Below are 27636 nucleotides of genomic sequence, written 5' to 3'. Positions count from 1 at the left end.
AGCATCCACTCATTTTCCAGTTTCTGGCCACTACAAACAGGGCTGCCACAAACATTTTAGCACATAGAGGTCCCTTTCCCTTCTTCAGTATCTCTTTGGGGTATAAGCCCAGTAGAAACACTGCTGGATCAAAGGGTATGCACAGTTTGATAACTTTTGGGCCTAATTCCAGATTGCTCTCCAGAATGGTTGGATTCGTTCACAACTCCACCAACAATGCATCAATGTATTTTTAATGGTCAAACCTTTTTGTTGTCATTTCAGGATCACAGTACCCCATCTTTCACTGTGTGAGTAGAAATTCTCATGAAGAGGTTCCTGAAAGCTATTGTGATCCCAGCACCAAACCTACTCCTGAAGAAGAACCTTGCAATATTTTCCCTTGTCCAGCCTTGTAAGGAATCCAAATGGTTCTCTTTAGTTAGTTTGTTTTATATCAACTTTGGCTTATAAACTTTTGTTAATTCCTAATCAGGGAATTTGGATTGCTAATACAGTACATCAATTTGTCATGAATCTATGATTTCATCAGTGTCAGAACTCCCAATATAGTAACTCCCTCCAACTTAAAAGTCTTAGAAAGCTGCCTCAAGCTCAAAATGGTTTTGTGACTTGCTTATAAACACATAGCTACTAAATAACAAAATCAGAATTTGAGCCCAGTACTTCCTGATGCCAAATTCACTACTATATCTATCATGTGATATAATTTTTCTAGGATATTTAACAACTTTTTTAAAAAGGCACTGTGTGTAATATGTGTAATGGATAGAGGAAATGGGCTCTAGTATTCCTCCTATCACTCTGAGCAAGTCAATTAACTAATCCCTTTGTGCACTAGGCAACTCTCTGAGAACACATGGTTCAGAGAGGGTGCTAATGTATATTGGAAAGAAGAGATTCTGATGTCAATAAAATCACAGATCCAGTTCCAGTGGAAGAAAGGAAAGGAGAGCGAAAGAGAGTGAGTGAGAGACAGAGAGACAGAGAGACAAAGACAGAGAGAGAGGAGAAGGGGAGAAAGGTAAAGAAGAAAAAAAGGAAAAAAAGAGAGGAAGGATAAAAAGGAAAAGAAAGAGAGGAAAAAAAAGAAAGACCACCTGAATACATCATTAATGTCATAATTATCAATTACAAATTCATATTGTAGGCTATGCATTAAACTCTGTCTATGGAACAAATATTCCTGTTATCCAGGATTAAGAAGAGTTAAATTGACTATAAAGCTGTTTAGTGCACTCCCATGAATTCTTTCCCTTTCTTTTTCTTGGTAAATTGAAATGAAATGGCTATTTCATGTGTTTGCTGGTAAAAAAAACATGTGGGCCGCTGAACTCACAACAGAACTATAAGCCTCAGTTGCACATATTTCCAAAGTGGCATAGACTATCTATGTGAGGTTTGACTTTCTATTTAAATCCCCAGAAGGGGTCTTGTCTATGTCATGGAAGCTTACAAGAGAGCTTAGAGATCAGCCGGGATATTCTCTGCATTTTACAGATGAGTAAACTAAAATTTATAAAAAAAGAAATAACCTACCTAAGTTCACACATATATTTGGTAGCAGAGTCAAGACTCAAATTCACATTGTTTGGCTCATAGTTCAAGGCATCATGTCAGTTGTTGAATTCATAGCTTTCCTTGATGATGCACATCATCAATATTATAATTATGTGGCTTGGGGCTAAATCAGTTGTTCCTGGTTATTCATGCCTTAGTTTATTATAGCTATATCTGATATGTTGGAAAGAGTACTGAACTAGAGTAAGGAAGACCAGTGTTCCAATCCTGCCTCTGATACATAATAACAACAACAATAATAACAATAGTAACTAGGATTTATATAGTACTTTGAGGTTTTCAAATTGCTTTACAAATCTTCACAATGAACTGAAGGTTGATATTATTATTATTATCTCCATTATAGATGAGGAAACTAAGGTACACAAAGATTAAATTATTAGATCAGGCATGCATAACAAATAAGTATCTCAAATAGGATTTAAACTTATCTTCTAGACTCCAAATCCAGCACTCTATCCAATTTATGATGTAGCGCTTCTAACTTAACAGCTGAGTGACATAGGGCACATGATTTATCCTCCATACCTCTGCCTCTGTCCTATTATTTATCTACCAAGTAGAGAGGTACATGTCACAGTAGAGTTCTGGATTTGGAGTTATTCTAGCTTCATCACTTAATACCACTGTGAATTTCAACAAGTAGCTTCACCCCTCTAAGGCTCAGTTTCTTCAGCTGTCAACTTTTTTCCAGCTCAAAAATTATCTTTTTGTCATAGAGAGATGGGAATCTTGAAGATGTGAAGAATTTCTATCCTCAGAAAACCACTGACCTTTCTACTTGTATTTTTACATTTACATAAAGAATTAGGGCAGATTCCTTCCTCTGTATGAAAGGTTGTTGAGAGCTGCTTTTGCAGGAAGGATTTTACAGGTTTTAGAGGATGAATGAGTCTTCCCTCAGAATAAGGAGAAGGAACAAAGAGAGTGAAATAGGATACTGGAAAAGGAAGAGGGGAAAATATATATATATATAAATTTGTAAATAGGTTTAAATAATTTTTAAAAATAAAAATTAATTTAAATAAAAATACATTTATATATATATATAAAATATTATATTCTTCTGAAGAAGAATAGGGACAACTCTACACCCAAGAACAGAGACCTGCCCACATACATTCTAGATAGCAAGGGCTTTTAACCTTCTTTGTGCATAGAGCCCTTGACTAACTGGTGAAATCCATGTTTCTCTTCTCAGAATGTTTTTTAATGCATAAAATAAAATATATAGGAATTCAAAAGGAACAATTATTTTGAAATAATTCCAAATTCACCACCTTCTAAAAATCTATCCATACTCCTTGTGGTTTCATGAACCCCATGTTAAAAAAGCTCTGCAGTAGAGCAAAGCACTATTCAGGTTGGTGAAGTCGGCTTCCAGTAGTCTTTTATAGCTACATCCTCCTGAGACCAATTTTCTCAGCTGAACAAAAAAAGTTCTAAAAGCCAATAAAACCATCCTGCAAAAATGTTCCCTCTTACACACTGCCCTACTCACATTTAGGGATGTCACAGGGAGACATATGGAAAATGACTTCTCTTCCTTTTGATTTTTCCCAGAACTTTTTTGGTGAGTTCCTAATTATTTGACTTAACAGTAAGATAATTGTGCTCCTGTGAACATCCCCCACAGAGAGCCAGGTCTATATCATTAGTCATTTATAAGAGGATTCAAATGACTATTCAAAAGTGCTCACTTTCCAAAGGTCTGTAAACATGAAAGTTAGTTCTCCCATACTATGAATTCTGAGAGTTTTCTTTTTATCAACACCTGCTATAATTATTCATTCTTCTGTCTCTTTCTTTAATGTTTAATGGTAGATAACCATTTTTCTCTGTGTCTCTTGTGTCTGTTTCATTGGTTAGCTGGGACATAGGAGAATGGTCTGAATGCAGTAAAACATGTGGCCTTGGAATGCAACACCGGCAGGTCCTCTGCCGCCAGATGTATGCCAACAGGACCTTAACTGTACAGCCATACCGCTGCCAACACCTGGAAAAACCAGAGACCACCAGTACTTGCCAGCTGAAGATCTGCAGTGAGTGGCAAATCCGGACAGAATGGACCTCGGTAAGTCAGAGTAGTTTGGAATTTATTTTATTAGACTTACCTTTCCTGCTTGTATAGGGAAAATAGCCTGAGAAGAAGATGATGGTGACCTTACTCTTAAATTGTATATAAATGGGATAGGTGGATGGCATAGTGAATATAGTGCTAAGCCTGGTATGAGCAAGGCTCATTTTCTTAAGTCTCTGCTCTGAGACACTTCTTACCTGTGTGATCCTGCAAAAATTACTTAACCTTGTTTGCCTCAGTTTTCTCATTTGCCAAATGAGCTGGAGCAGAAAATGGCAAACTATTCCACTATATTTGCTAAGAAAACCCCAAATGGGGTTAAGAAGAGCCAGACAAGACTGAAATGGCTGAAAAACAGCAATTCTAGAAGCAGTCGTTTTTAGATTCCAAGATGTGCTGAGCCCCTGGACAGAAAGCAACTGTTTACATTTTAATTCAATTCATTCATTCACAGATTAGTCAATCTGGAATCAGTGGAAATTGGAACTTGGTCAGTAACAGGTATAGGCTAGATGAGGAATGCTTTAATCTAGGGACCAGGGAGACTAGGAAAAGGCAGCGGAACCAGAAAGGTATAGGTAATTTGATAGGAATCACTGAGAAGTACAGGATGAAAAAATAAGTGGAACATGAAAGAGGATCTGGGGGAGGAGGGGAAAGACATTTTTCCAGCAGACAATAGAGAGAAATGTAGGCAAAAATCAAGATTTGAAAAGTGTAGAAAGAAATATCAAGTACTCTGCTTTGATCATTAAAGAGTCCCATCTTTAGAAAGACTAAGGGATATAAGACAGGACTTCGATTCTGTAAGCATTTGGGTACTAGGCAGGGAACCAAAAGAGGACCCAGCAAGACAGAGGTTTTGAGTAAATTATTGAAATAGCAAAAGCTTTTTATCTGCTGTCTTCTATCTAGGAAAATCCAAAATGATTTTGTATACATTTTAGTCAATTGAGTTTTGACTCAGTCTAAATTTCTGAAGTCAGATTAGCTAGTAATAAGATGGATTTCATTCCATTCTCCTCACCTAGGAATCCTAAAATTCTCCCTTCCTTGGGACAGAATTTGTCCCAGAGTTTAAAGAAGGGGAACACACTGGTAAAATTACATAGCCTAGCCGTTCAAATTGGTAAAATCCAGAAAGTAGGAACCAAGCTATCAAATACAATCCTTTCAACAAGCTCCATAATCTTTTCAAGCATTTGACTTTCTAACCCTGCAGTTCATTAATTTGAGTGAGATGCCTATGGCAACTCAAAACAACAGCTATTAATAGCACCTTCAACAAATAAATGCTAATTATTCTCCAGGCACTAGAATACTAGGTTATCAAAGAAAGGTAAAAAAGTCTTTGCCCACAAAGAGTTTATGTTCTAGAGGAAGACAACATAAAGATATAGACAAGACACACACAGAGTCAAAGAATAATAAACTTAATTGAGAAGGCACAGCTTTCCTTTACTCTATTAATATTCTTTCTTATTGAGGTTTCTCTTTCCCTCTATCTTTTTATTTTTATCCTCTCTGACTAAAAATCATTGGAACAAGAATTATAAAACCTGAGTGGTCCATCATAACCTAGTTTTGCAGCTCTGTAGTTTTTTCCTCCCTTCCTCCTCTCCCTGGTCCACATGGGAAAATCATGTTCTCATGTATGAGTGCTCTGCCCAAAGAAATATACATTTTAATCACTTAAACCTCACAAGATATTTTGGGTTTTGGGGCCTAGATATTTTTTCTCTTCCCTACTTATTTAGTCTATTATTTTTCCCCAGAAAAACTGGGGCAATTAGCTCCTTTATGCCATGTAGTTTCATTTATGATATCTTTAAATAGAGTTCCCCCCCAAAAAAATCAAGCTTTGATAAAGCCCATTTTGGGATTCAAATAGAACCACTTGACAATGTCTTAAACTCAAATCATTGTGGCTCTCACTGATTGGCCGATAATAGGTCTCAGCTAAAGCCTCACTTGATCACTTGGATTTTAAAGACTCAGAGTATAAATAACAATTGTTTCTTTTCTGGCCAGAAATCTTGAGGATTTCCCTTTCTAGACTTCTTCTTCTTCTTTTTTTTTTTTTTTTTTGAGTAGGCAAACTAGGCCATTTTTTGCCTCATTTTTTTTTCCTTTTTAATTTATTCATTTGTTTGTTTTTAAGACATTGCTTTATGAATCATGTTGGAAGAGAAAAATCAGAACAAAAGGGAAAAACCATAGGAGAAAGGGGGGAAAAAAACGAAAAAGGACTCAACTTAGTTGATTTTCATTCTATCTCCATAGTTCTTGGATGCATATGGCAATTTCTATCCGAAGTCTATTGGGATTGTCTTGCATCACTGAACTACTAAGAACCAAGTCTTTCATAGTTGATCATCACACATTCTTGCTGTTTATTGTGTACAATGTATTCCTGGTTTTGCTTGTTTCACTCAGCATCAGTTCATGTAAATCTGTCAGGCATTTCTAAAATCACCTTGTTTATCATTTTTATAGAATAATAATATTCTGTTACATTCATACACCACAACTTGTTTAGCCATTCCCCAATTGATGAGCATCTACTCATTTTCCAAATTTTTTGCTATCACAAAAAGAGCTGCTACTAACGTTTTTGCACATTTTGGTCCTTTTTCCTCCATTATGATTTGCTTTGGATATAGACCCAGTAATATCACTGCTGAGTCAAAGAAAGACTAAACACAGTTTGATAGCCCTTTGGGTATAGTTCCAAATTGTTCTCCATAACTGTTGGATCATTTCACAATTCTACCAACAAGGCATTAGTGTCCCAATTTTCTAATATCCTCTTCAACATTTATCACTATCATTTCCTGTCATGTTAATCATCTGAGAGGTGTGAGGTGGTACCTCAGAGTTATTTTAATTTGCATTTCTCATGGCTTTAATTTCGTCATCTGAAATTTGTCATATCCTTCATATCTTTTAGCCATTTATTAATTGGGGAATGATTTGTATTCTTATAAATTTGACAGTTCTTTATATATTTTAGAAATAACTCTATCATAAACACTGGCTATAAAACATTTTTCCCAGCTTTGTACTTCTCTTTTAATCTTGATTCTGTTAGTTTTGCTTGTGCAAAAACTTTTGAATTTAATGTACTCAAACTTGTCCATTTGGCTTTTATAATGTTCTCTAGTTCTTTGGTCATAAATCCCTCCCTTCTCCAAAGATCTGATAAGTTAATTATTCTATGCTCTCCTAATTGACTTATGGTATCAACTTTTATGCTCAAATTAGGTGCCTATTTTGATCTTATTTTGGTATGAGGTGTGAGATGTAGTCTATGCTGAGTTTCTGACATGTTATTTTCCAGTTTTCCCAGCAATGTTGTCAAATAGTGAATTCTTGTCCCAAAAGCTGGAATTTGAGATTTATCAAATACTAGATTATTGCAGGACTTGATTATTGTGTCCTGTGTATCAATCTATTCCACTGATCCACTAAAATATTTCTTGGCCAGTACCAAATGTTTTGATGACTGCTGCTTTATAATATATTTTTTAGATCTGATACTGCTAAGCTACCACCCTAAATGCATTTTTTTCATCAATTTCCTTGATATTCTTCATCTTTTGATCTTCCAGATGAATTTTGTTATTATTTTTTCTAATTCTATAAAATATTTTTGATAGCTTGATTGCTATGGCACTGAAAAAGTAGACCAATTTAGATAGAATTGTCATTTTTATCATATTAACTTGGCCTACCTATGAGAACTTGATATTTTTTTCAATTGGTTAGATTCTACTTTATTTATTTGAGAAATGTTTTGTAATTGTATTCCTACAGTTCCTGGGTTTGTCTTGGCAGATAGACACCCAAATATTTTATTTTGCTTACAATTATTTTAAATGGAATTTCTCTATCTCTTGATGCTGGGCTTTGTTAGTAATATATAGAAAATTGTATGGGTTTGTTTTATATCCTTCAAGTTTGCTAAGGCTGTGAATTGTTTCAAGTAGGTTTTTCAGTGATTTTCTAGGATTCTCTCAGTATATTATCATATCATCTGCAAAGAGTGATAGCTTTATTTCCTAATTACCTATTCTAATTCCTTTAATTTATTTTTCTTTTCTTATTGCTAAAGCCAATTTTTCACAGTGTATAATCTTGCTGAGAAGTTGCTGTAACCTTTTTGCTAATATTTTATTTAAATTTTTTGTATTAATACTCATTAGGGAATTCATAATTTTCTTTCTCTGTTTTGGCTCTTCCTGATGTAGGTATCAGGAACATATTTATGTCATAGAAGGAGTTTGATAGGACCACTTCTTTACCAAATTTTCCAAATAGTTTACATAATATTGGAATTAATTGTTCTTTAAATGTTTGGTAGAATTCATTTGTGAAACTATCTGATCCTGGAGATTTTTTTAGGGAGTTCATTAATGGCTTTTTCAATTTCTTTTTTTTTTTTTTTTTGAAATTTAGTAATTTATTTCCTCTTCTGTTAATCTGGGAAATTTATATTTTTGTAAATATTCATCTATTTCAGTTAGGTTGTCAAATTTGTTGCCATACAGTTAGGCAAAATAGAGCCTAATTATTGATTTAATTTCTTTTTCATTTATGGTAAATTCACCTTTTAATTTTTGATGCTAATGATTTTTGTTTTTTCTTTTTTTCTAATCAAATTAACCAAAAGTTTGTCTATTTTTTCCATAAAACCAAATCTTAGTTTTGTTTATTAGTTTAATAGTTTTCTTAGTTTCAATTTTATTAATCTTTTTTGAGTTTCAGAATTTTTAATTTGGTATTTAACTGGGGGTTTTTAATTTGTTCTTTTTCTTGCTTTTTTTAGTTGTATGCATAATTGATTGATCTCCTTTTCCCCAGTTTTATTCATGTAGCTATTTAGAGATATAAAATTTCCCCTAAGAACTCCTTTGACTGTGTCCCATAGTTTTGGTATATTATTTAATTGTCATTCTCTTGGATGAAATTATGGATTGTTTCTGTGATGTTTTTTGAGCCACTCATTCTTTAGAATTAGATTATTTAATTTCCAATTAGTTTTTAGTCTATCTTTCCCTGGTCCTTTATTGGATATAATTTTTATTATATCATGGTCTGAATAGGAAGAATTTTCTGCCTCTCTGCATTTGATTGTGAGGTTTCTCTGCACTAATGCATGGTTAATTTTTGTTTTGGTACCATATACTACTGAGAAAAAGGTGGATTCCTTTCTGTCTTTATTCAATTTTCTCCAGAGGTCTATCATATCTATATTTTCTAGGATCCTATTAACTTCCCTAGTTTCTTTCTTGATTAATTTGCAATTAGGTTTGTCTGATTCAGAGAGGGGAAGGTTGAGGTCCTCCACTAATATAGATGGGTCTTTTTGTTTGTTTGTTTTGGATATTTTTGCTGAGGCAATTGGGGTTAAGTGATTTGCCCAGGGTCATATAACTGGGAGATATTAAGTGTCTGAGGCCAGATTTGAATTTAGGTCCTCCTGACTTCAGGACTGGTACTCTATCCACTGCACCATCTAGCGCTGCCCCCACTAGTATAATTTTGCTGTCTATTTCCTCCTGTAACTGGCTTAATATCTTCTCTAGGAATTTTTATACCCTACTACTACATGCATATTCATTTAGTATCATTACTACTTCTTTATTTACAATATCATTTATCAAGATGTACTTTCCTTCCTCATCTCTTAATAAGATCTATTTTTACTTTTGCTTTATCTAAAATCAGAACTACTACCCCTGCCTGCTTTTTTTTACTTCAGCTGAAGCACAATAAATTCTGCTCCACCCTTTTCCTCCATACTTTATATATTTATCTCCCTGTTTCAAATGTATTTCTTGTAAACAACATATTGTAGGATTCTGTTTTTTAATCCATTCTATTTTATGGGAAATTATTCACATTCACAATTATGATTACCTACTCTGTATTTCCTTCTATCCTATTTTCTCCCCTGTTCTCTCTTTCTATCCTGTTTTGTTTTGTTTTTTGACCCACCCCACCCACGACCTTGTCTTCTATCATCCCTCCTCTATTCCCTTACTGGTTTTTCCTAGTGTTTCTGCTCTTCCTTATATCCAAACCTTCCTTTTTCTTTCCTTTTTCTAATCCTTCTTCTTTATAAGATTAGATCAATTTCTATACTCAGCTGAATTATTAAGTTATTCCCTCTTTGAGCCACAATTGATGAGATCAGGCCCAGACAATAGTCACCCCCTTTCTTCTTTCCTTTGATTGTAATAAGTCCTTTGTGCCTCTTCATGTGAACTAATTGTCCTATTATACCTCCTCATTCCTCTTTTTTCAGTACAGACCTTTTCCCATCCCTTAATGTCTTTTTCTTTGATATCATCACATAAGGAACCATTCACAACCACATCCTCAGTTCATGTGAGATGTCCCCCTCTGTCTGCCTCAGTGACAGATAAAGTTCCCAGAAGTTACAGATATTAATTTCCTATCTAGGATTATAAACAGTTTAATCTTTAAATTATATATGTGTGTGTGTGTGTGGTGTGTGTGTGTGTGTGTGTGTGTGTGTGTTTCCCCCCATTTACCTTTCTATGTTTCTCTTGAATCCTGTGTTTGAAGATTAAATTTTTTGTGTAGCTCTGGTTTTTTTCAATAAAAATGATTGTAAGTCTCTTACTTCATTGAAAATCTATCATCTCCCCTGAAAGATGATGCCCAGGATTGCTGCGTAGCTAATTTTTGGTTGTAACACCACATCCTTTACTTTGTGGAATATGGTATTCCTGGCCCTCTGATCCTTTATTGTAGAAGCTGCCAGATCCTGGGTAATACTGACTGTTGCTCCTTGATATTTGAATTGTTTTTGTCTGGCAACTTACAACATTTTTCCCTTGAGATTATGTTTTGGAAATTTATAACAATATTCCTTGGGGTTTTCCCTGTGGCATCTCTTCTTAAAGGTGCTTGATAGATTCTTTCAATCAGTATTTCCCCCTGTGTTTGTAGAATATCAGGGCAATTTTCCTTCATGATCTCTTGAATGCTATCCAGCCTCTTTTTTTTTTTTTTTTTTTTGTGGTCAAGGCCTTCAGATAAAGCAATAATTTTTAAATTGTCTCTTCTGGATCTATTTTTCAGATCAGCTGTTTTTCTAATGAGGTATTTTATGTTTTCTTATATTGTTTTCATTCTTTTTTAGTTTGACTGATTATGTCTCATAGACTCATTAGCTTCCATTTGCTCCTTTCTAGTTTTTAATATGTGGTTTTTCTTCAGTTTTTTTTAAATATCTTTTCCCATTTGCTTAATTCTACTTTTAAAGGTATTGTTTTCTTCAGTGTTTTTTTTTTTTTTTTTTTTTACATTTGACTAATTGTATTTTTTAAGGTATTGCTTTCCTTTTTTAAGCTGCTTTCTTTCTTTTACATACCTCTCATTTCTTTTCTCATTTTTTTCTTCTATCTTTCTTATTTGGCTTTTAGGATTTTTTATGAGCACTTCCAAGATGTCTCTTTGGGCTTGAGACAAATTTATATCACTCTTTGAGATTTCCTCTGTGGATATTTTGTCCTTGTCAAAGTTAATGTTTTGGTCTGCCTTGTCATTATAGTAGCTTTCAAGATTCTTTTCCATTTCTTGCTCATTTTCTTTTCTTTTCTTTTGACATTTTCTCTTTTTTTGCTTTTTTTTTTTTAACTTTTATTTTTGAGCTCTACTCCTGGGGTGAAGAGGATGCTTTCTCAAGCTCCCTGGGCAGCTCTGAGCCTTTGCTATGAGCACAGGGCCCCTTGTGTTTGCAGAAGTACTTTTGTCTGCTTGTTCCAGGAAACAGCTTGGCTTTTCACAATTTGCCTTCTGAACTGGAACTGGAAATTGCCCCACTGGTTTGCTCCACTACTGAGCCAGGAGGCTTCGTTGCTGAGCTGTGATTAAGACCCTCTCACTGCTTTCCCAGACTGTCTGAGCTGGACTGAAAATCCCTTTCACCCTAGTGAAACTTATCTTTCTTGAAGTTTTTCAAATCTGTCTTGTGTTGGAGAGGGATTTCATTTCTTCAGATTCTGTTCAGAGGCTCAGTTTCATGGGGTTTTCGAGGGAAACTGGGAGACCTTGAGCATCTTCTTGGCTTTACTCCATGATCTCGGTTCCACCCCTGAAGTCTCTGCCTTATTCCTTACTAAACCTTAAATCGCTGAATGGGTGTTATCTCAGACAAGCTGAGGCCCTAAAAAGGCTGAGGGGTCTCCAGTCATCCTGACTGCCACTGGACTCAGATGACTCTGGTGGGGAGAGTGAGGCAGAGACTTTGCATGGTTCTGACTCACCTGCATCCAGTTCACCCTCTTGATGTTATTGTCCTCTTTGAAAAAGAAGGATAAACAACAAACAGTTCTACAGCCTTGAACAATTAGCTTCTCCTTTCTTGACTGTTCCTTATCTGTATTTCATGACATTTGTAATTCAGTTCAATTGCACATAAAGTTCTAAAATCCTTCCAGATCTAATATTCAATTAATTAAGTGCTTGTTAATTAAGTCCTTTCTATATACTAGACACTGATTCTACTATGCATCAAGGGTGCAGATAGTAACAAGCAGCCCCAAAGAGCTCATATTCTAACAGGGAAGACTATATCTAAATAACTAGATAGATGCTAAGTATAAATAAATTAAGGCACTGTGAGAAGGGAAGGTCCCAGCAACTCTGTTCTAAATTAGGACTTCTTAAACTTTTTCTTTTGGAGACACCTTTTCACAAGAAAAATTTTTACATGACTCTGTCTTGAATCTGAGCCATGGTGTTTCTGGCAGCATTCATGTTTGCACAATGCAAAGTATACATGTTGTATGTTCAGAACCAAGACTGTAGTAAAGTCATGCAATGAAATATATGTGCCAAAAACACCTTAGATTCATTACTTATTTTATTTTGAATAAATTTTTGTTCATTGCATTTGGAAACTTTTTTATGTTGCCAAATTTTTCATGACCCCCACATTGTTATACAACCCCATATGGAGTCAGGACCACAGTTTAAGAAATTTTCTCTAAAGCAAAAAGGTTACCCACTTAACCTTCTAACCACATGTGACATGCAACACTGTCAAGTGCAGCCCAAACCAAATTAAAATATTATTGGGACATTTCTAACAAAATAAATAAAAACACAATAATATTAATATATAGTTTTCTAATTCAATTTGTAGCTCACAAGCAACCTTATGTAAAGTTTGTTGTTCAATAATTTTCAATCATGTCTGGCTTTTCATGACCTTTCTTGGGGATTTTCTTGCCAATAAAGCTAGAGTAGTCTGTAATTTACTTTTTCATTTCATTTTACAGAGGAGGAAACTGAGGCAAATAGGGTAATGTGACTTGCCCAGAGTCACACAGCTAGTAAGTGTCTGATGCTGGATTTGAACTCATGAAAATGATGTACTCTTCCGTACAGACCCAGTATTCTTATCCATTAAGCTACCTTACTGTTTATGTATAGTTTAATAGCCCTATTTCTTTTTGATTTGATACCATTTATGCAGAGTTTCCAAAGCACTATGTTTCTATTCCTATATCATAGTTACCATTTAAACTTCCTGGTTGCTCTCCATTTATAGAGGCCACTGACTAGTCTGTCAACAAAAAGATGGTCAAGAATACTCTGAGGTTTTGAGTGGCTATTGATGAAAGACTTTCCTTAGCTTCTCTAGGAGCAGCCTTAAAAAATATTTTTTCTAGAGGTATTGTGGAATAATTGATAAAGCACTGAACTTAGAGACAGATCTGCATTTGACTCTTTCATTAGATACTAACTAGCTGAAAATGATACTGAAAAATTGATTTAACCTTTCTGAGTCTCATTTTCCAATGAAGTGGGTTGGACTAACACTCCACCAAAGTGTCTTATAGTTCTAAACCTACAATATGGTGGTCCATTCTTTTTTACTCAAAAATGTAGAGATGTCTATATTTTTCATAGCTAACCATGGACTAAGAATTTAGGGGAATACCACTGAAGTAAGTTTTGGTAGTTGGATATGCTGTATAAATGCTGATGGGGAAGGGAGAGAGGTAGTCTTTTTTTTTTTCTTGAGAGAGGGAGCGTTTAAAGGACTTGGTTAAAATGATGAAGAGAAAACAAGATGGGGGGAGGAGAATAGAAAAGGCATTGAGTCAAAGAGAAGAGTAAAGGGGGAAAAGAGAAAAAATGAATACAGAAGTAAAATATAGAAAGAAATAGGCAAGCTTCCATACTCTGTAAATCTCTTCTATCCATCTTGTTCTCATTTAGGCTTTTTACCAGAGACCACACTAGTACTTTGAAATCTCCATGTCTCTATTATCTTTGCATGGAGGAACTTTTCAAATGCTCACTTGATCTTTCCCATGAAATGATAATTTATGCCAAGCTAAATAGAAAGTAATGCAAATCTTATTTATTTTTATTACTGTCTGGAGGAAGGCAAGATAGTTAAAATATTTGTAAGCTGGTATCTATTTTGCATTTATTTGCAAGTCTGCTTTATAGTCTGCAAAGGCTTCAAAAATTTCAAAGTAGATGTGAAAGTGACTGAGATGTTATTCTGATACTAGTGAATTTCAGCCCTTATGAAATTCAAAGAGTAGGAAAATATTCCTATGGGATAAAAGAGCTCTCCTTTCCCCCAAAAAAAAAAATTGTTATGGGAAAGAACTACACTTAGGTTAAAGAGTAGATTGAGGGAAATTAAGATCTGAGCTGTACAGGGGATCTGAAAATTCTGCATACACATCATTTTCTAATTTGTTGTCTCATGTCTAAGACCAACCTAGAAGTTTAGGTTGATTTTGCATGCTGCTAAACAAGTCATATAGCCTCTCAAGGTCTCAGTTTCCTCATGTAAATCGAGAGGTTCTCAGCTAACATTCTGTTGACTTTTTCTTCCTGAGAATTTCCAAGTCATATAATAGTTAAAACATGGTATTAACAACATTTTTACTGTCAAACGGCAAAGCTCAAAATAATCAAAATACTTTCTCCCACTCCTGATCCTCTTTATCTATATAAATGAGATCTTCTCAGCTGCTAAGTATTTAGTCTATAATAATAGAAAAGAATATGACTGATAGACATAGAGACACGAGGTATGTAATAAGGTCATTGAAAACAGGACACTGGAAGGAGTATTTATGGGTAAAACCACTAGTATCATGAGTATCATTGACTTTGTTGCTGAGTCATTTCTTAGTTCATGTCTGACTATGATCCCATTTGAGTTTTCTTGGCAGAGATCCTAGAGTGGTTTGCAATTTCCTTCTCCAACTCATTTTATACATGAGTAAACTGAGACAAACAGGATTAAATGACTTGCCCAGATTCACACAGCTAAGTATCTGAGGTTGGATTTGAACTCAGGATGATGAATCTTCCTGACTCTGAGTCTATTGCTTTTCTACTATGCAATCTAACTACGTAGAAGAAACTTTAGAGGTCATATAAACCAATCCCTTCATTTTATTTTTTTTTTTTTTTTTTTTTTTTTTTTTTTTTTTTTTTTTTTTTTTTTTTTTTTTTTTTTTTTTTTTTTTTTTTTTTTTTTTTTTTTTTTTTTTTTTTTTTTTTTTTTTTTTTTTTTTTTTTTTAAATTTTTTATTTAATAATTACATTATATTTACACTCATTTCTGTTCCGATTTTTTTTTCCCCTCCCTCCCTCCACCCCCTCCCCTAGATGGCAAGCAGTCCTTTATATGTTGGATATGTTGCAGTATATCCTAGATACAATATATGTTTGCAGAACCGAACAGTTCTCTTGTTGCGTAGGGAGAATTGGATTCAGAAGGTATAAATAATCCGGGAAGAGAAACAAAAATGCAGATAGTTCACATTCGTTTCCCAGTGTTCTTTCTTTGGGTGTAGCTGCTTTTGTCCGTCATTTATCAATTGAAACTCAGGTCTCTTTGTCAAAGAAATCCACTTCCATCAAAATATGTCCTCATACAATATCGTTGTCGAAGTGTATAATGATCTCCTGGTTCTGCTCATTTCACTTAGCATCAGTTCATGTAGGTCTCTCCAAGCCTCTCTGTATTCATCCTGCTGGTCATTTCTTACAGAACAATAATATTCCATAACATTCATATACCACAATTTACCCAGCCATTCTCCAATTGATGGGCATCCATTCATTTTCCAGTTTCTAGCCACTACAAACAGGGCTGCTACAAACATTTTGGCACATACAGGTCCCTTTCCCTTCTTTAGTATTTCTTTGGGATATAAGCCCAATAGAAACACTGCTGGATCAAAGGATATGCACATTTTGATAATTTTTTGGGCATAATTCCAGATTGCTCTCCAGAATGGTTGGATTCGTTCACAACTCCACCAACAATGCATTAGTGTCCCAGTTTTCCCGCATCCCCTCCAACATTCATCATTATTTTTTCCTGTCATCTTAGCCAATCTGACAGGTGTGTAGTGGTATCTCAGAGTTGTCTTAATTTGCATTTCTCTGATCAATAATGATTTGGAACACTCTTTCATATGAGTGGTAATAGTTTCAATCTCATCCTCTGAAAATTGTCTGTTCATATCCTTTGACCATTTATCAATTGGAGAATGGCTTGATTTCTTATAAATTTGAGTCAGTTCTCTATATATTTTGGAAATGAGGCCTTTATCAGAACCTTTAACTGTGAAAATGTTTTCCCAGTTTGTTGCTTCCCTTCTAATCTTGTTTGCATTAGTTTTATTTGTACAAAGGCTTTTTAATTTGATGTAATCGAAATTTTCTATTCTGTGATCAGTAATGGTCTCTAGTTCATCTTTGGTCACAAATTTCTTTCTCCTCCACAAGTCTGAGAGATAAACTATTCTATGTTCCTCTAATTTATTTATAGTCTCGTTCTTTATGCCTAGGTCATAGACCCATTTTGATCTTATCTTGGTATATGGTGTTAAGTGTGGGTCCATGCCTAATTTCTGCCATACTAATTTCCAATTATCCCAGCAGTTTTTATCAAATATTGAATTCTTTTCCCAGAAGTTAGGGGCTTTGGGTTTGTCAAACACTAGATTGCTATAGTTGACTATTCTGTCTTGTGAGCCTAGCCTTTTCCACTGATCCACTAATCTATTTCTTAGCCAATACCAAATGGTTTTGGTGACTGCTGCTTTATAATATAATTTTAGATCAGGTACAGCTAGGCCACCTTCATTTGATTTTTTTTTCATTAATTCCCTTGAGATTCTCGACTTTTTATTGTTCCATATGAATTTTGTTGTTATTTTTTCTAGATCAATAAAATATTTTCTTGGAAGTCTGATTGGTATAGCACTAAATAAATAGATTAGTTTAGGGAGTATTGTCATCTTTATTATGTTCGCTCGGCCGATCCAAGAGCACTTAATATTTTTCCAATTATTTAAGTCTGACTTTATTTGTGTGGAGACTTTTTTATAATTTTGCTCATATAATTCCTGACTTTCCTTTGGTAGATAGATTCCCAAATATTTTATGGTATCAACAGTTATTCTGAATGGAATTTCTCTTTGTATCTCTTGCTGTTGGGTTTTGTTGGTGATGTATAAAAATGCTGAGGATTTATGGGGATTTATTTTGTAGCCAGCTACTTTGCTAAAATTATGAATTATTTCCAATAGCTTTTTGGTAGAATCTCTGGGGTTCTCTAGGTATACCATCATATCATCTGCAAAGAGTGATAGTTTGGTTTCCTCATTGCCTACTCTAATTCCTTTTATATCTTTCTCGACTCTTATTGCCGAGGCTAGTGTTTCTAATACGATATTAAATAATAATGGTGATAGTGGGCAACCTTGCTTCACTCCAGATCTTACTGGGAAAGGTTCCAGTTTTTCCCCATTGCATATGATGCTTACTGATGGTTTTAAATATATGCTCCTGACTATTTTAAGGAAAAGTCCATTTATTCCTATGCTCTCAAGTGTTTTTATTAGGAATGGATGTTGGATTTTATCAAATGCTTTTTCTGCATCTATTGAGATGATCATGTGGTTTTTGTTTGTTTGGTTATTGATATAGTCAATTATGTTAATAGTTTTCCTAATATTGAACCAGCCCTGCATTCCTGGTATAAATCCTACTTGGTCATAGTGTATTATCCTGGTGACAATTTTCTGTAATCTTTTTGCTAATATTTTATTTAAGATTTTAGCATCAATATTCATTAGGGAGATTGGTCTATAATTTTCTTTCTCTGTTTTCAGCCTACCTGGTTTAGGTATCAGTACCATATCTGTGTCATAAAAGGAGTTTGGTAGGACTCCTTCAATCCCTATTTTTTCAAATAGTTTATATAACATTGGAGTTAATTGTTCTTTAAATGTTTGGTAGAATTCACATGTAAATCCATCTGGTCCTGGGGATTTTTTCTTAGGGAGTTGATTGATAGTTTGTTCTATTTCTTTTTCTGAGATGGGACTGTTTAGGATATTTACTTCTTCCTCTGTTAGTTTGGGCAAGCTGTATTTTTGGAGGTATTTTTCTATTTCATTTAAGTTGTCGAATTTATTGGCATAAAGTTGGGCAAAGTAACTCCTAATTATTGCTCTAATTTCCTCTTCGTTAGTGGTGAGTTCTCCCTTTTCATTTTTAAGACTAACAATTTGATTTTCCTCTTTCCTTTTTTTAATCAGATTTACTAAGGGTTTGTCTATTTTGTTGGTTTTTTCATAGAACCAACTCTTAGTTTTATTAATCAATTCAATAGTTTTTTTACTTTCAATTTTATTGATCTCACCTTTTACTTTTAGAATTTCAAGTTTAGTGTTTGACTGGGGTTTTTAATTTGTTCCTTTTCTAGCATTTTTAATTGCAAACCCAATTCATTGACCTTCTCTTTCTCTATTTTATACAAATAGGCCTCTAGAGATATGAAATTTCCCCTTATTACCGCTTTGGCTGCATCCCATACATTTTGGTATGATGTCTCATTATTATCGTTTTCTTGGGTGAAGTTATTAATTATGTCTATGATTTGCTGTTTTACCCAATCATTCTTTAGTATGAGATTATTTAGTTTCCAATTATTTTTTGGTCTACTTCCCCCTGCTTTTTTGTTGAATGTAATTTTCATTGCATCGTGGTCTGAAAAGGATGCATTTACTATTTCTGCCTTACTACATTTGAGTTTGAGGGTTTTATGTCCTAATATATGGTCAATTTTTGTATAGGTTCCATGAACTGCTGAAAAGAAAGTGTATTCCTTTCTGTCTCCATTACATTTTCTCCAGAGATCTATCATATCTAGCTTTTCTAGTATTCTATTTATCTCTTTGACTTCTTTCTTATTTATTTTCTGGTTTGATTTATCTAATTCTGAGAGTGCAAGGTTAAGATCTCCCACTATTATAGTTTTACTGTCTATTTCTTCTTGCAGCTCTCTTAGTTTCTCTTTTAAGAATTTAGATGCTACCCCACTTGGTGCATATATGTTTAATATAGATAGTGCTTCATTATCCATGCTACCCTTTAGCAAGATATAGTGTCCTTCCTTATCTCTTTTAATTAGGTCAATTTTTGCTTTAGCTTGATCTGAGATCAGGATGGCTACCCCTGCTTTTTTGACTTCACCTGAAGCATAGTAGATTTTGCTCCAACCTTTTACCTTTAACCTGCATGTATCTCCCCGCTTCAGGTGTGTTTCCTGTAAACAACATATTGTAGGATTCTGGCTTTTAATCCATTCTGCTAACCGCTTCCTCTTTATGGGGGAGTTTACCCCGTTCACGTTTATGGTTAGAATGACCAATTCTGTATTACTTGCCATCTTGTTAACCCCGGTTTATGCTTTCCTCCCTTCTTTCCCCTTTCCCCCCCTTCCAAGTATTAAGCTTGTGAGCACTCCTTGCTTCTCACAGCCCTCCCTTTTTAGTGTCCCTCCCCCCGCCTTAGAGTTCCTCCCCCTATCTTACCCCTTTCCCTCCCAGTTCCCGTATTCCCTTCCGCTTAGCTTATTCCTTCCCTTTCCACTTTTCCCTTCTCACTTTTCAATGAGATGGGAGAAGTTTCACCATAGATTGAATATGTCTTAAGATTTTTCACTTAAAGCCAATTCTGAAGGCAGTAAGATACCCACTATATTCATCCCCCTCCATTCTTTCTCTCAGATATAATAGGTTTCCTATGCCTCTTCATGAGATGTACTACCCCCACTTTACCCTTTTTCTGGTACAATGTCCTTTCCACATCAATTTCTAGAACAAGGTATACATGTATTCTTTATACATCTATATAGTCAAAATATAGTTCCCAAGATTAATCTTTACCTTTTTAGATTTCTCTTGAGTTCTATATTTGTAGATCAAACTTTTTGTTAAGTTCTGGTTTTTTCATCAGAAATAGATGAAATTCGCTTACTTCGTTGAATGTCCATCTTCTTCCCTGGAAAAAGATGCTCATTCTCGCTGGGTAAGTTATTTTTGGTTGCATACCAAGTTCCTTAGCCTTTCGGAATATCATATTCCAGGCCCTTCGATCTTTTAATGTGGATGCTGCCAGATCCTGGGTGATCCTTATTGTGGCTCCTTGATACTTGAATTGGGTTTTTCTAGCCGCTTGCAATATTTTTTCTTTCACCTGAGGGTTCTGGCATTTGGCCACTATATTCCTTGGTGTTTTGATTTTAGGATCCCTTTCAGTGGGTGATCGATGAATCCTTTCAATGTTTATTTTTTCCTCTGTTCCTATGACTTCTGGGCAGTTCTCTTTGATGATTTCCTGGAAGACAGTGTCCAGGCTTTTTTTTTCATCATGTTTTTCTGGGAGTCCAATGATTCTCAGATTGTCTCTCCTGGATCTGTTTTCCAGGTCTGTTGTCTTCCCCAGAAGGTATTTCACATTTTTCTCCATTGTTTGATTTTTTTGGATTTGCTTGACTGATTCTTCTTGTCTCCTCGAGTCATTCAATTCCACTTGTTCAATTCTGATTTTCAGTGAAGTATTCTCTTCACTCACTTTTTTAAAATCTTTCTCTAATTGTCCAATTGAGTTCTTTTGTTCTGTGGAATTTTTTTCCATTTCGCCAATTTTGTTTTTTAGAGAGCTGTTTTCTGTTTCCAGTTCACTAATCCTATTTTTCAAGGATTTTACTTCTTTATCCACTCTCTCTTTAACTTTCTCCAGACTCTTTTCCCATTTTTCTTCTAGCTCCCTTGTGAGAGCCTTTTTAATCACTTCTATGAGGTTCATCTGTGCTGAGGAACAGATGATTTCCTCCTTTGGGGATTCACCTGGGGACTGCCTGTTTTTAGTCTCCTCAGGATTTAGAGTCTGCTCTCTATCTGTATAGAAGCTGTCAAGGGTTAAAGTCCTCTTCAGCTTCTTGCTCATTCTGTCTATTAATCAGAGATAAACTACCAAAGAAAAACAGAAAAAACTGGAGTCTTTCTTTGGGGGGGGGCTGGGTGTGTTATCGAGCTTCCTCTACAGACTGCAGGTGGCAGTAGTGAGGCACTAGCAGGACTGTGCTGCGCCTGCGCTCTGAGATCCCAAAGCGTGCTGAGTCACTGAGGGGGGGGAAGGGGGGGGGGCCAGGTCCTGATAGACTCCAGCTGTTTGCGGTTGTATTCTTCAGCCCCGGTGTTTTTAGCTTCTCTGCTGGGCTGTTGACTTGCTGCAGGTTCCAAACCTGTAGCGAAGCTCTCCCCGCAGAGACGGCTACGATCACTCCCCACCCCCTCTCAGCTTTGCTCCCGTGCTCTCACTGCCGCTGCCCTCAGCCTGCGCCCGATCTAAAACCGCCCCAGCCCTCCAGTAAAGACAGACCTTTCTTGGCGGATCTCAAGGATGGCTTCTCTTGGTAACTATTTGTGGGTTTTTTTCAGTCAAGCATTGATTCAGAGGCTTGTAATGAAGTGGATAGTGAGAGAAAGCGCGGAGCTTATGCAACTGTGAGCCTCCTCTCCGCCATCTTAACCGGAAGTCCCAATCCCTTCATTTTAACAAATGGAGATTTAATTTAAATTTAATCATAGAGATTAAATGACTTGAATCTAGGACCTCTGAATGCAAACCCAGCATTCTTTCTGCTAAATCACACTATCTCTCTATCTCACCAGATCCTTCAAGGGGAGTCCATCTTGAAGAGGGGAGCTGTCTTTACTGGGCAGGTTATTACGCAGCAGTTAACAAAATCAGCATATTCCCTTTTGAAATTCTGTCTGAAAATCATGACTTGAAACTGAGGCCACAATTCATAATATTTTCCCAAAAGGTAACATGGAGGATAGAAAACAGAGTGATGGACATAAACTGTGTGGCTGCACAAGTCACTTTATCTTTCAGTTTCATGTTTTATATCTGAAGATATAATAAAAAAAAAAAGAAGTTACTAATATCTACAGCATCCTCCTCTCAGGGCTGCAAGGCTCAAATGAAATAGCATATATAAAGGACTTAAAATTTTTTAAGGCATTATGTGACTGTTTTTTTTTTTTTTTTTCTCTACAATAAATAAGACCTGATATTCCACTGACCTAACGGATATTTCCTTTTAGTGTTCGGTACCATGTGGTGTGGGACAAAGGACTCGAGATGTGAAATGTGTCAGCAACATTGGGGATGTTGTAGATGATGAAGAATGTAACATGAAGCTCCGGCCGAATGATATTGAAAACTGTGATATGGGGGCCTGTGCGAAGAGCTGGTTCCTGACCGAATGGAGTGAAAGGGTAAGAGAGAGGGAGTGCAAGTCATAATTTTTATTAAACTCCACCACCACCAGCTCCATCACCACCACCTCACCCCTATATACACAACACATACCACTGAAGAGAACACTGATAAACCTGTAATGTCAGACCCAGCCTTTAGCTATCTGAATTATATAAGGATTTCTACAATATCTTACCTTGAAAGAGAAGGATGCATGGAAGGCAATGAGCATCCTAATGGAAGAATGGGCAAGATTCCAATGGACAAATGATCAATCCACATGGAAGAAATGATATAGGTAAAGACAGAGATAGAAAAGCACAAAACATGTTTAGGGAATGATTTGGTTAGAACATAAAGTGTAGGGAAGTAGTGGAGATAATCCTATTAGTTTTCATTTTCTGAATGTAACTCATTTTATTCTTTGTGAAGCAATCTCCTTGGGACCATTTGTCTCTGAACTTATTGGTTTTGGCCTCCTTGTTCATTGTCTGCAGATGTCCAGCTCATGTGGTTTGCTCCCGGTTTCCAAATCATTAGTCATGTAAATATGGATCCATGAGATGGCCCTTGGGGCATCAGTGTGATTTGTAAGGAGCCAAGCCTCAAGCTGAAGAAAGCAAATGGCATATACCCAGGCAATGGAGATAACTGGTCTCCTGAAAAACTTAATAATAAGTCTCGATTCTATCCTAACTATTATTGGTCCACCCCCCCCCTAATTCTAAATGCATGTTAAAAAAAAATCAGGATTATTTTTTAGCTGTAACATTCTAAGAGGAAGAATATACAAGAGACAGTGTTGATGTGCCAGAATTTGAAAACAAAATTATTTACCAGCCTCAGTGATCTATATGGATGAATTTGGAGCCATCTGTAATTGAAGAAAAATATGCTTATTGGAGCACAGATTTGGACTAGAAGGCATCTTAGAAATCATGTAAGTCCATTGCCCTCATTTTATCCATGAAGAACTAAGGCCCAGAAAAATTCACAACTTTGCCTAAGTCACACAGATTATAAGTAACAGAACCAGGGTTCCAACTAAATTTCTGATTCAAGTTCAGTGTATACCATGGTGACCTTGTATTAGTAGTTTGTCAAGTGCTTTGTGTGATGAACAATCAGTGAGAAATCACTAAGTAATTAATAAATTACATTAGACTCAAAATGTTCTTAGGAGACCCATATTTAAGCAACTTAGTGTTCCATGGCTCAAGCCATTTTATATGCTTATTTTCAATGGAATAATTCTATCTGAAAAGTTAATCAAGGTTCATTTTACTTATACTAAAGGTATTTTTTTCTTTAATGATAACATATAAATCCCTCCTTCATCCCACCTTTGAAGTAAGTTTGCCTTCATTTTGAAATGTTCCTTTGCTAGATCAAGCACTTAATTTGAAATTATTTAAAGTTAGCAATGAATGCATTTACCTCCCCCTTCCGTTGAAGGAGATAATTTTGTAATTACTATTTTTTCTTCCTTAAAAATATTTTTAAGCCATGAAAGTTGAAAACTGAAAAAAACAAACCGAAATTGTTTCTTTTTTAAAAACCTCTAAATCATAAATTAATTATTTATTCCCAACATTCACTCTTACATCTGTTGGAATTGTTTTTCTCACTTTTACTCTGAAAAATCTATTGTTCTTTCCTTAAAATATTAAGAAATAGAATCTTGAGACACCACAATAAATCATATGCTCTATTTCCTTAATTTGTTAGTAACTAGTAAAATAATAACTTAGCCAAAGTATTCAGGGACTTTGATATTTTATAATTAAATCAATTTTGCAATTAACTAAGGATTGATGCATTTATATACAGTAAAATTTCTCTTAATAAGGAAATCCTTCAGTAGGATCTAAGGACATGAATCAGGAACTCTTCTTTAAGGGTATATACTTTTATATTGATTCATATTGTTGTTAATCCTTGTTTCGAAAACCAAGTACTATATAAAGGCATTTTGTCATAATCTTGGCTTATAACCCCTAACTAGGAAAGACATATGTGGTACCTCCTCAGAATAATAAGACCAACTTCCCACTAGTATGTACCAGTAAGCATATATTTGACATTTGCAGAAGAAAGCTATATTAAAAGGAAAAAAATAAAACAGAGCTACTTGACTGGACAACTGCTAATCTCAAAGTTGTACCTACTTAAAGTCAATCAGTTAATAAATATTTTTTTTAGCATCTACTGTGTACCAGACAGTGAGTTAGCTGTTAGGGATACAAAAAAAGCAAAAGATATTGTCTGCTTTTGAGTAGCTCAAAGTCTAATAGGAGAGACACTATCTAAATGGCTATGTTCAAACAAACTACATCCGGGATAAATGAGAACTCATTAAGTATACAAAGTTTTAATTTATTTTGTTCAGTCTCTACCAATTACTAGCTCCACTCATCACCACCCCTGTCTTTAGGGGAAAATATTTATTTTCCCTAGGATCTTAAAGGAGAAACAGCACAGAAAAGTGAAAAGATTCCAACATACCTCAAATATCTTAGAAGAAATTTTTAAAAGCTCAATATTTTATTACCCATAAGTCTTTAATCTGGTTTTAGAGCTATCAACCACAGCACAAACTATGCCTGATGACTAAGTAGAGTAAATCTAAAGAGAGACATAAAAATTTCACTTAAATGACAGGTAGAAACTGAACATCAGAAATCCAAGAGAAATAATGAATATTTTTTAAAATGTTTTATTAGAGAGGTGGATAAGAAACTTAGAAATATTTCTAAAAATCAATGGGGCATTGGAAAGAACTGAAGTTTAGAGAGGAAGTAATCAATCTATCAACCTGAAATTGCAGAATAAACTTAGATTAATGTGATGTGATATTAGGTCATTTAGATATGCTATTTATTGTCACTGAAAATACAATTAGAATTAGAAAACTCATGGAATCCTATTCATCTCATGTGCATTTACTATGATATTTTATATTGTAATTACATGTGAACATTTTTTTACCTTCTCTACTGACTCTTCCAAGGACCAATACTTATTTATCCTAGTATTCCACTAGAACCCAACCTGGTAATAAAAGTGTTTTAATGAATGTTCCCTAGTGGCTAGTTAGGGCCTTTGCGCACCATGTAAATTCTCTCAAGTTCTGCATTTTAGCTAGTTTCCATCAAATAACGGTGGTATGCAGGACAGGCATAAGCCTTACAAATTACTCTTTCCCTCAAATATGGCCAGTTGTATCTCAAAGCATACTCTTCCATGCTTAAGTATGCATTTTTCCTCTCTATTAAAATATCCACAAAGTGATGAAATGATATTAAAAGTATATAAACAAAGAGAAATAACATGAAAGAACAAGAGGTAAAGAAATTACAAAGGGATCAACTCCACATGGTATTCTTCTGACCTGTTTAGAATTACAAACTTACCCTGAACTTTGTTCATCCAGGAGTTTCCTATATATCTGATTGTATCCCTATCTCTATAAATATATTGCATTAATCAATTTTCTGAAAATACAATGTTAAAGGCAAAAACTTTAAAGAAGTAAATTAGTGACAGAGGAGCAAAGTTATAAAAGAGCAATGGGCCAAATGACATATGAGCTAGATTTAGAGCAAGATATTGCAATTTTATGGCAGTACTTCATTATAATTTATAAATATGATTTAAAATCATGACTGAGGCAACCTTATAGGAGGTATGCCTGTTTTTCATTAAAAAAAAATGTATTCTATTACATCAACAAAAAAAAGAGGTGATAAAAAAGTTATTTAAATTTCAAAAGATGGGACACTAAATTTAAAGAGCAGCTATTGTATGCTTCCAGTGCTCCTGGGATCAATTCAACTATGTTAGCATATAAATAAAACTGGAATAAAAAGACAAGCCATTTCCAGAAGGTTATTTATGAATAAACTATTATTTTCCCAAAGCTTCCTATGTCTGTGTTGCTTAATCCCAGAGATTTAACTCATAATTAAATCGTAACTCTGCAGCTGATATGGCTTAAATGTGTTTGGTCTCTACTTCCGGACCTTTGTCGGGGGTTTTCACCAGAACCAGCACTCCCATCAATGAGCTGGGGTTGCTTTCTGTGTCCTCATAATAAAGATCTCATGCTTTTGAATTATTTGTATGTATAAATGTATTATTATAATATCACATCAGGGGTTCTGTAATTTCATCAATATATGGTTACTCCCTTTTTCTACTGGCAAATTTCTAAACTCCTTCATTCCTTAGCTTAATTGATTAAAAAAAAAAACTATTAACTGATTCTAAATGTTCAATTTGTAATGGAATTGTTGTTCCCTATTGATTAACAGGATCTTTATTCTCTGGAACTAATAAGATGCTGAACATTCTGTTTCCTTGTTCCAATTTACCCTTGATCTTTTGATCACTATTGCTTGCCTTCCACATAGTGTCTATGTTTCCTGAGTAAAATGTACCCTCCTTTCTTTAACCCTGAACCATCAACAAATCCTAATCATTCTATGTTTTCTCATTCAAGATGGACATATGGCTAGCAATCATACTTCATTTTCCTCTTCATAGACAACCATTAGAATCCTATGTCCTTATTAAAAATCATTTCCAATAAATTAATTTTATACCTCCAGCAAGGTTTTCCGTTATTGTAGCATGGAGGTATATCTGGCTTCTGGAAGACAATCAATGCAGTAAGAATTAGAATACAAAGGGACAAGGTGTGAATTGTTTGGGGAGAAAACCAGTTTGGCTAACTACAACCAGAATCCACTGATAAATTTTTCTTGATTAGCCCAAGTTGTTTAACAATCTGCCAATAGAGAGAAAGAAATACCCACACAGTGATGAAATCACAGAGTCTATGGTATATTGATAATAATATTATCATACATACAAAACATAATTTAATAGCTTTTAAAAAATGTGACCTGGTTTACATACCTTAACTTTATAACTGCTGCCCCAGCTGATCAACATGATTTCAGAATTCACTGCAGACTTAAACTTATTTTAAAACTTCTATCTTTTTCATCATTTAGTCAAGGTTTTTCTATCAAGCACTCTTTTTGGTAGCTTCTGTCATCTAATTCAATCCAACAAGAGCCAGTTTAATTACTGTTTATTTTGCTCCATTGTATTATAATGAATTAAAAACAATTTAAAATTTCAGAATAATTTTATACCTGAATTAAATTACTAAGAGTTTGCTAAGAGAAATTAACTACCTGAAACTTACAATTAAATTCTCTCATTTTGGACAGATAGCTCAGCATCATCTTAGGAGGGTCTTGCTCTATTAGTCTCCTAGAAAGAAAAGTAGAAAACACATATTTTCAATTGGTTTTAAT

At 34.8% G+C, this 27636-nt stretch overlaps 1 protein-coding gene across 1 annotated transcript in view; it reads left to right on the top strand.

Annotated features, from left to right (window-relative positions):
• The window catches only part of THSD4 (thrombospondin type 1 domain containing 4), a 174119-nt gene that overhangs the window by 105750 nt on the left and 40733 nt on the right, over positions 1-27636 (top strand). The window contains exons 6-8 of the mRNA XM_051973790.1: positions 265-394; positions 3451-3655; positions 22153-22326. Of these exons, the coding sequence (XP_051829750.1) occupies positions 265-394; positions 3451-3655; positions 22153-22326 (509 nt within the window). The remainder of the gene's footprint in view (positions 1-264; positions 395-3450; positions 3656-22152; positions 22327-27636) is intronic.

This window comes from Antechinus flavipes, chromosome 2, assembly GCF_016432865.1.
Source record: "Antechinus flavipes isolate AdamAnt ecotype Samford, QLD, Australia chromosome 2, AdamAnt_v2, whole genome shotgun sequence".
NCBI classification, from domain to species: Eukaryota; Metazoa; Chordata; class Mammalia; order Dasyuromorphia; family Dasyuridae; genus Antechinus; species Antechinus flavipes.
Note: the sequence above shows the minus strand (reverse complement) of the source record. Positions and strands in the feature narration are given on the sequence as shown.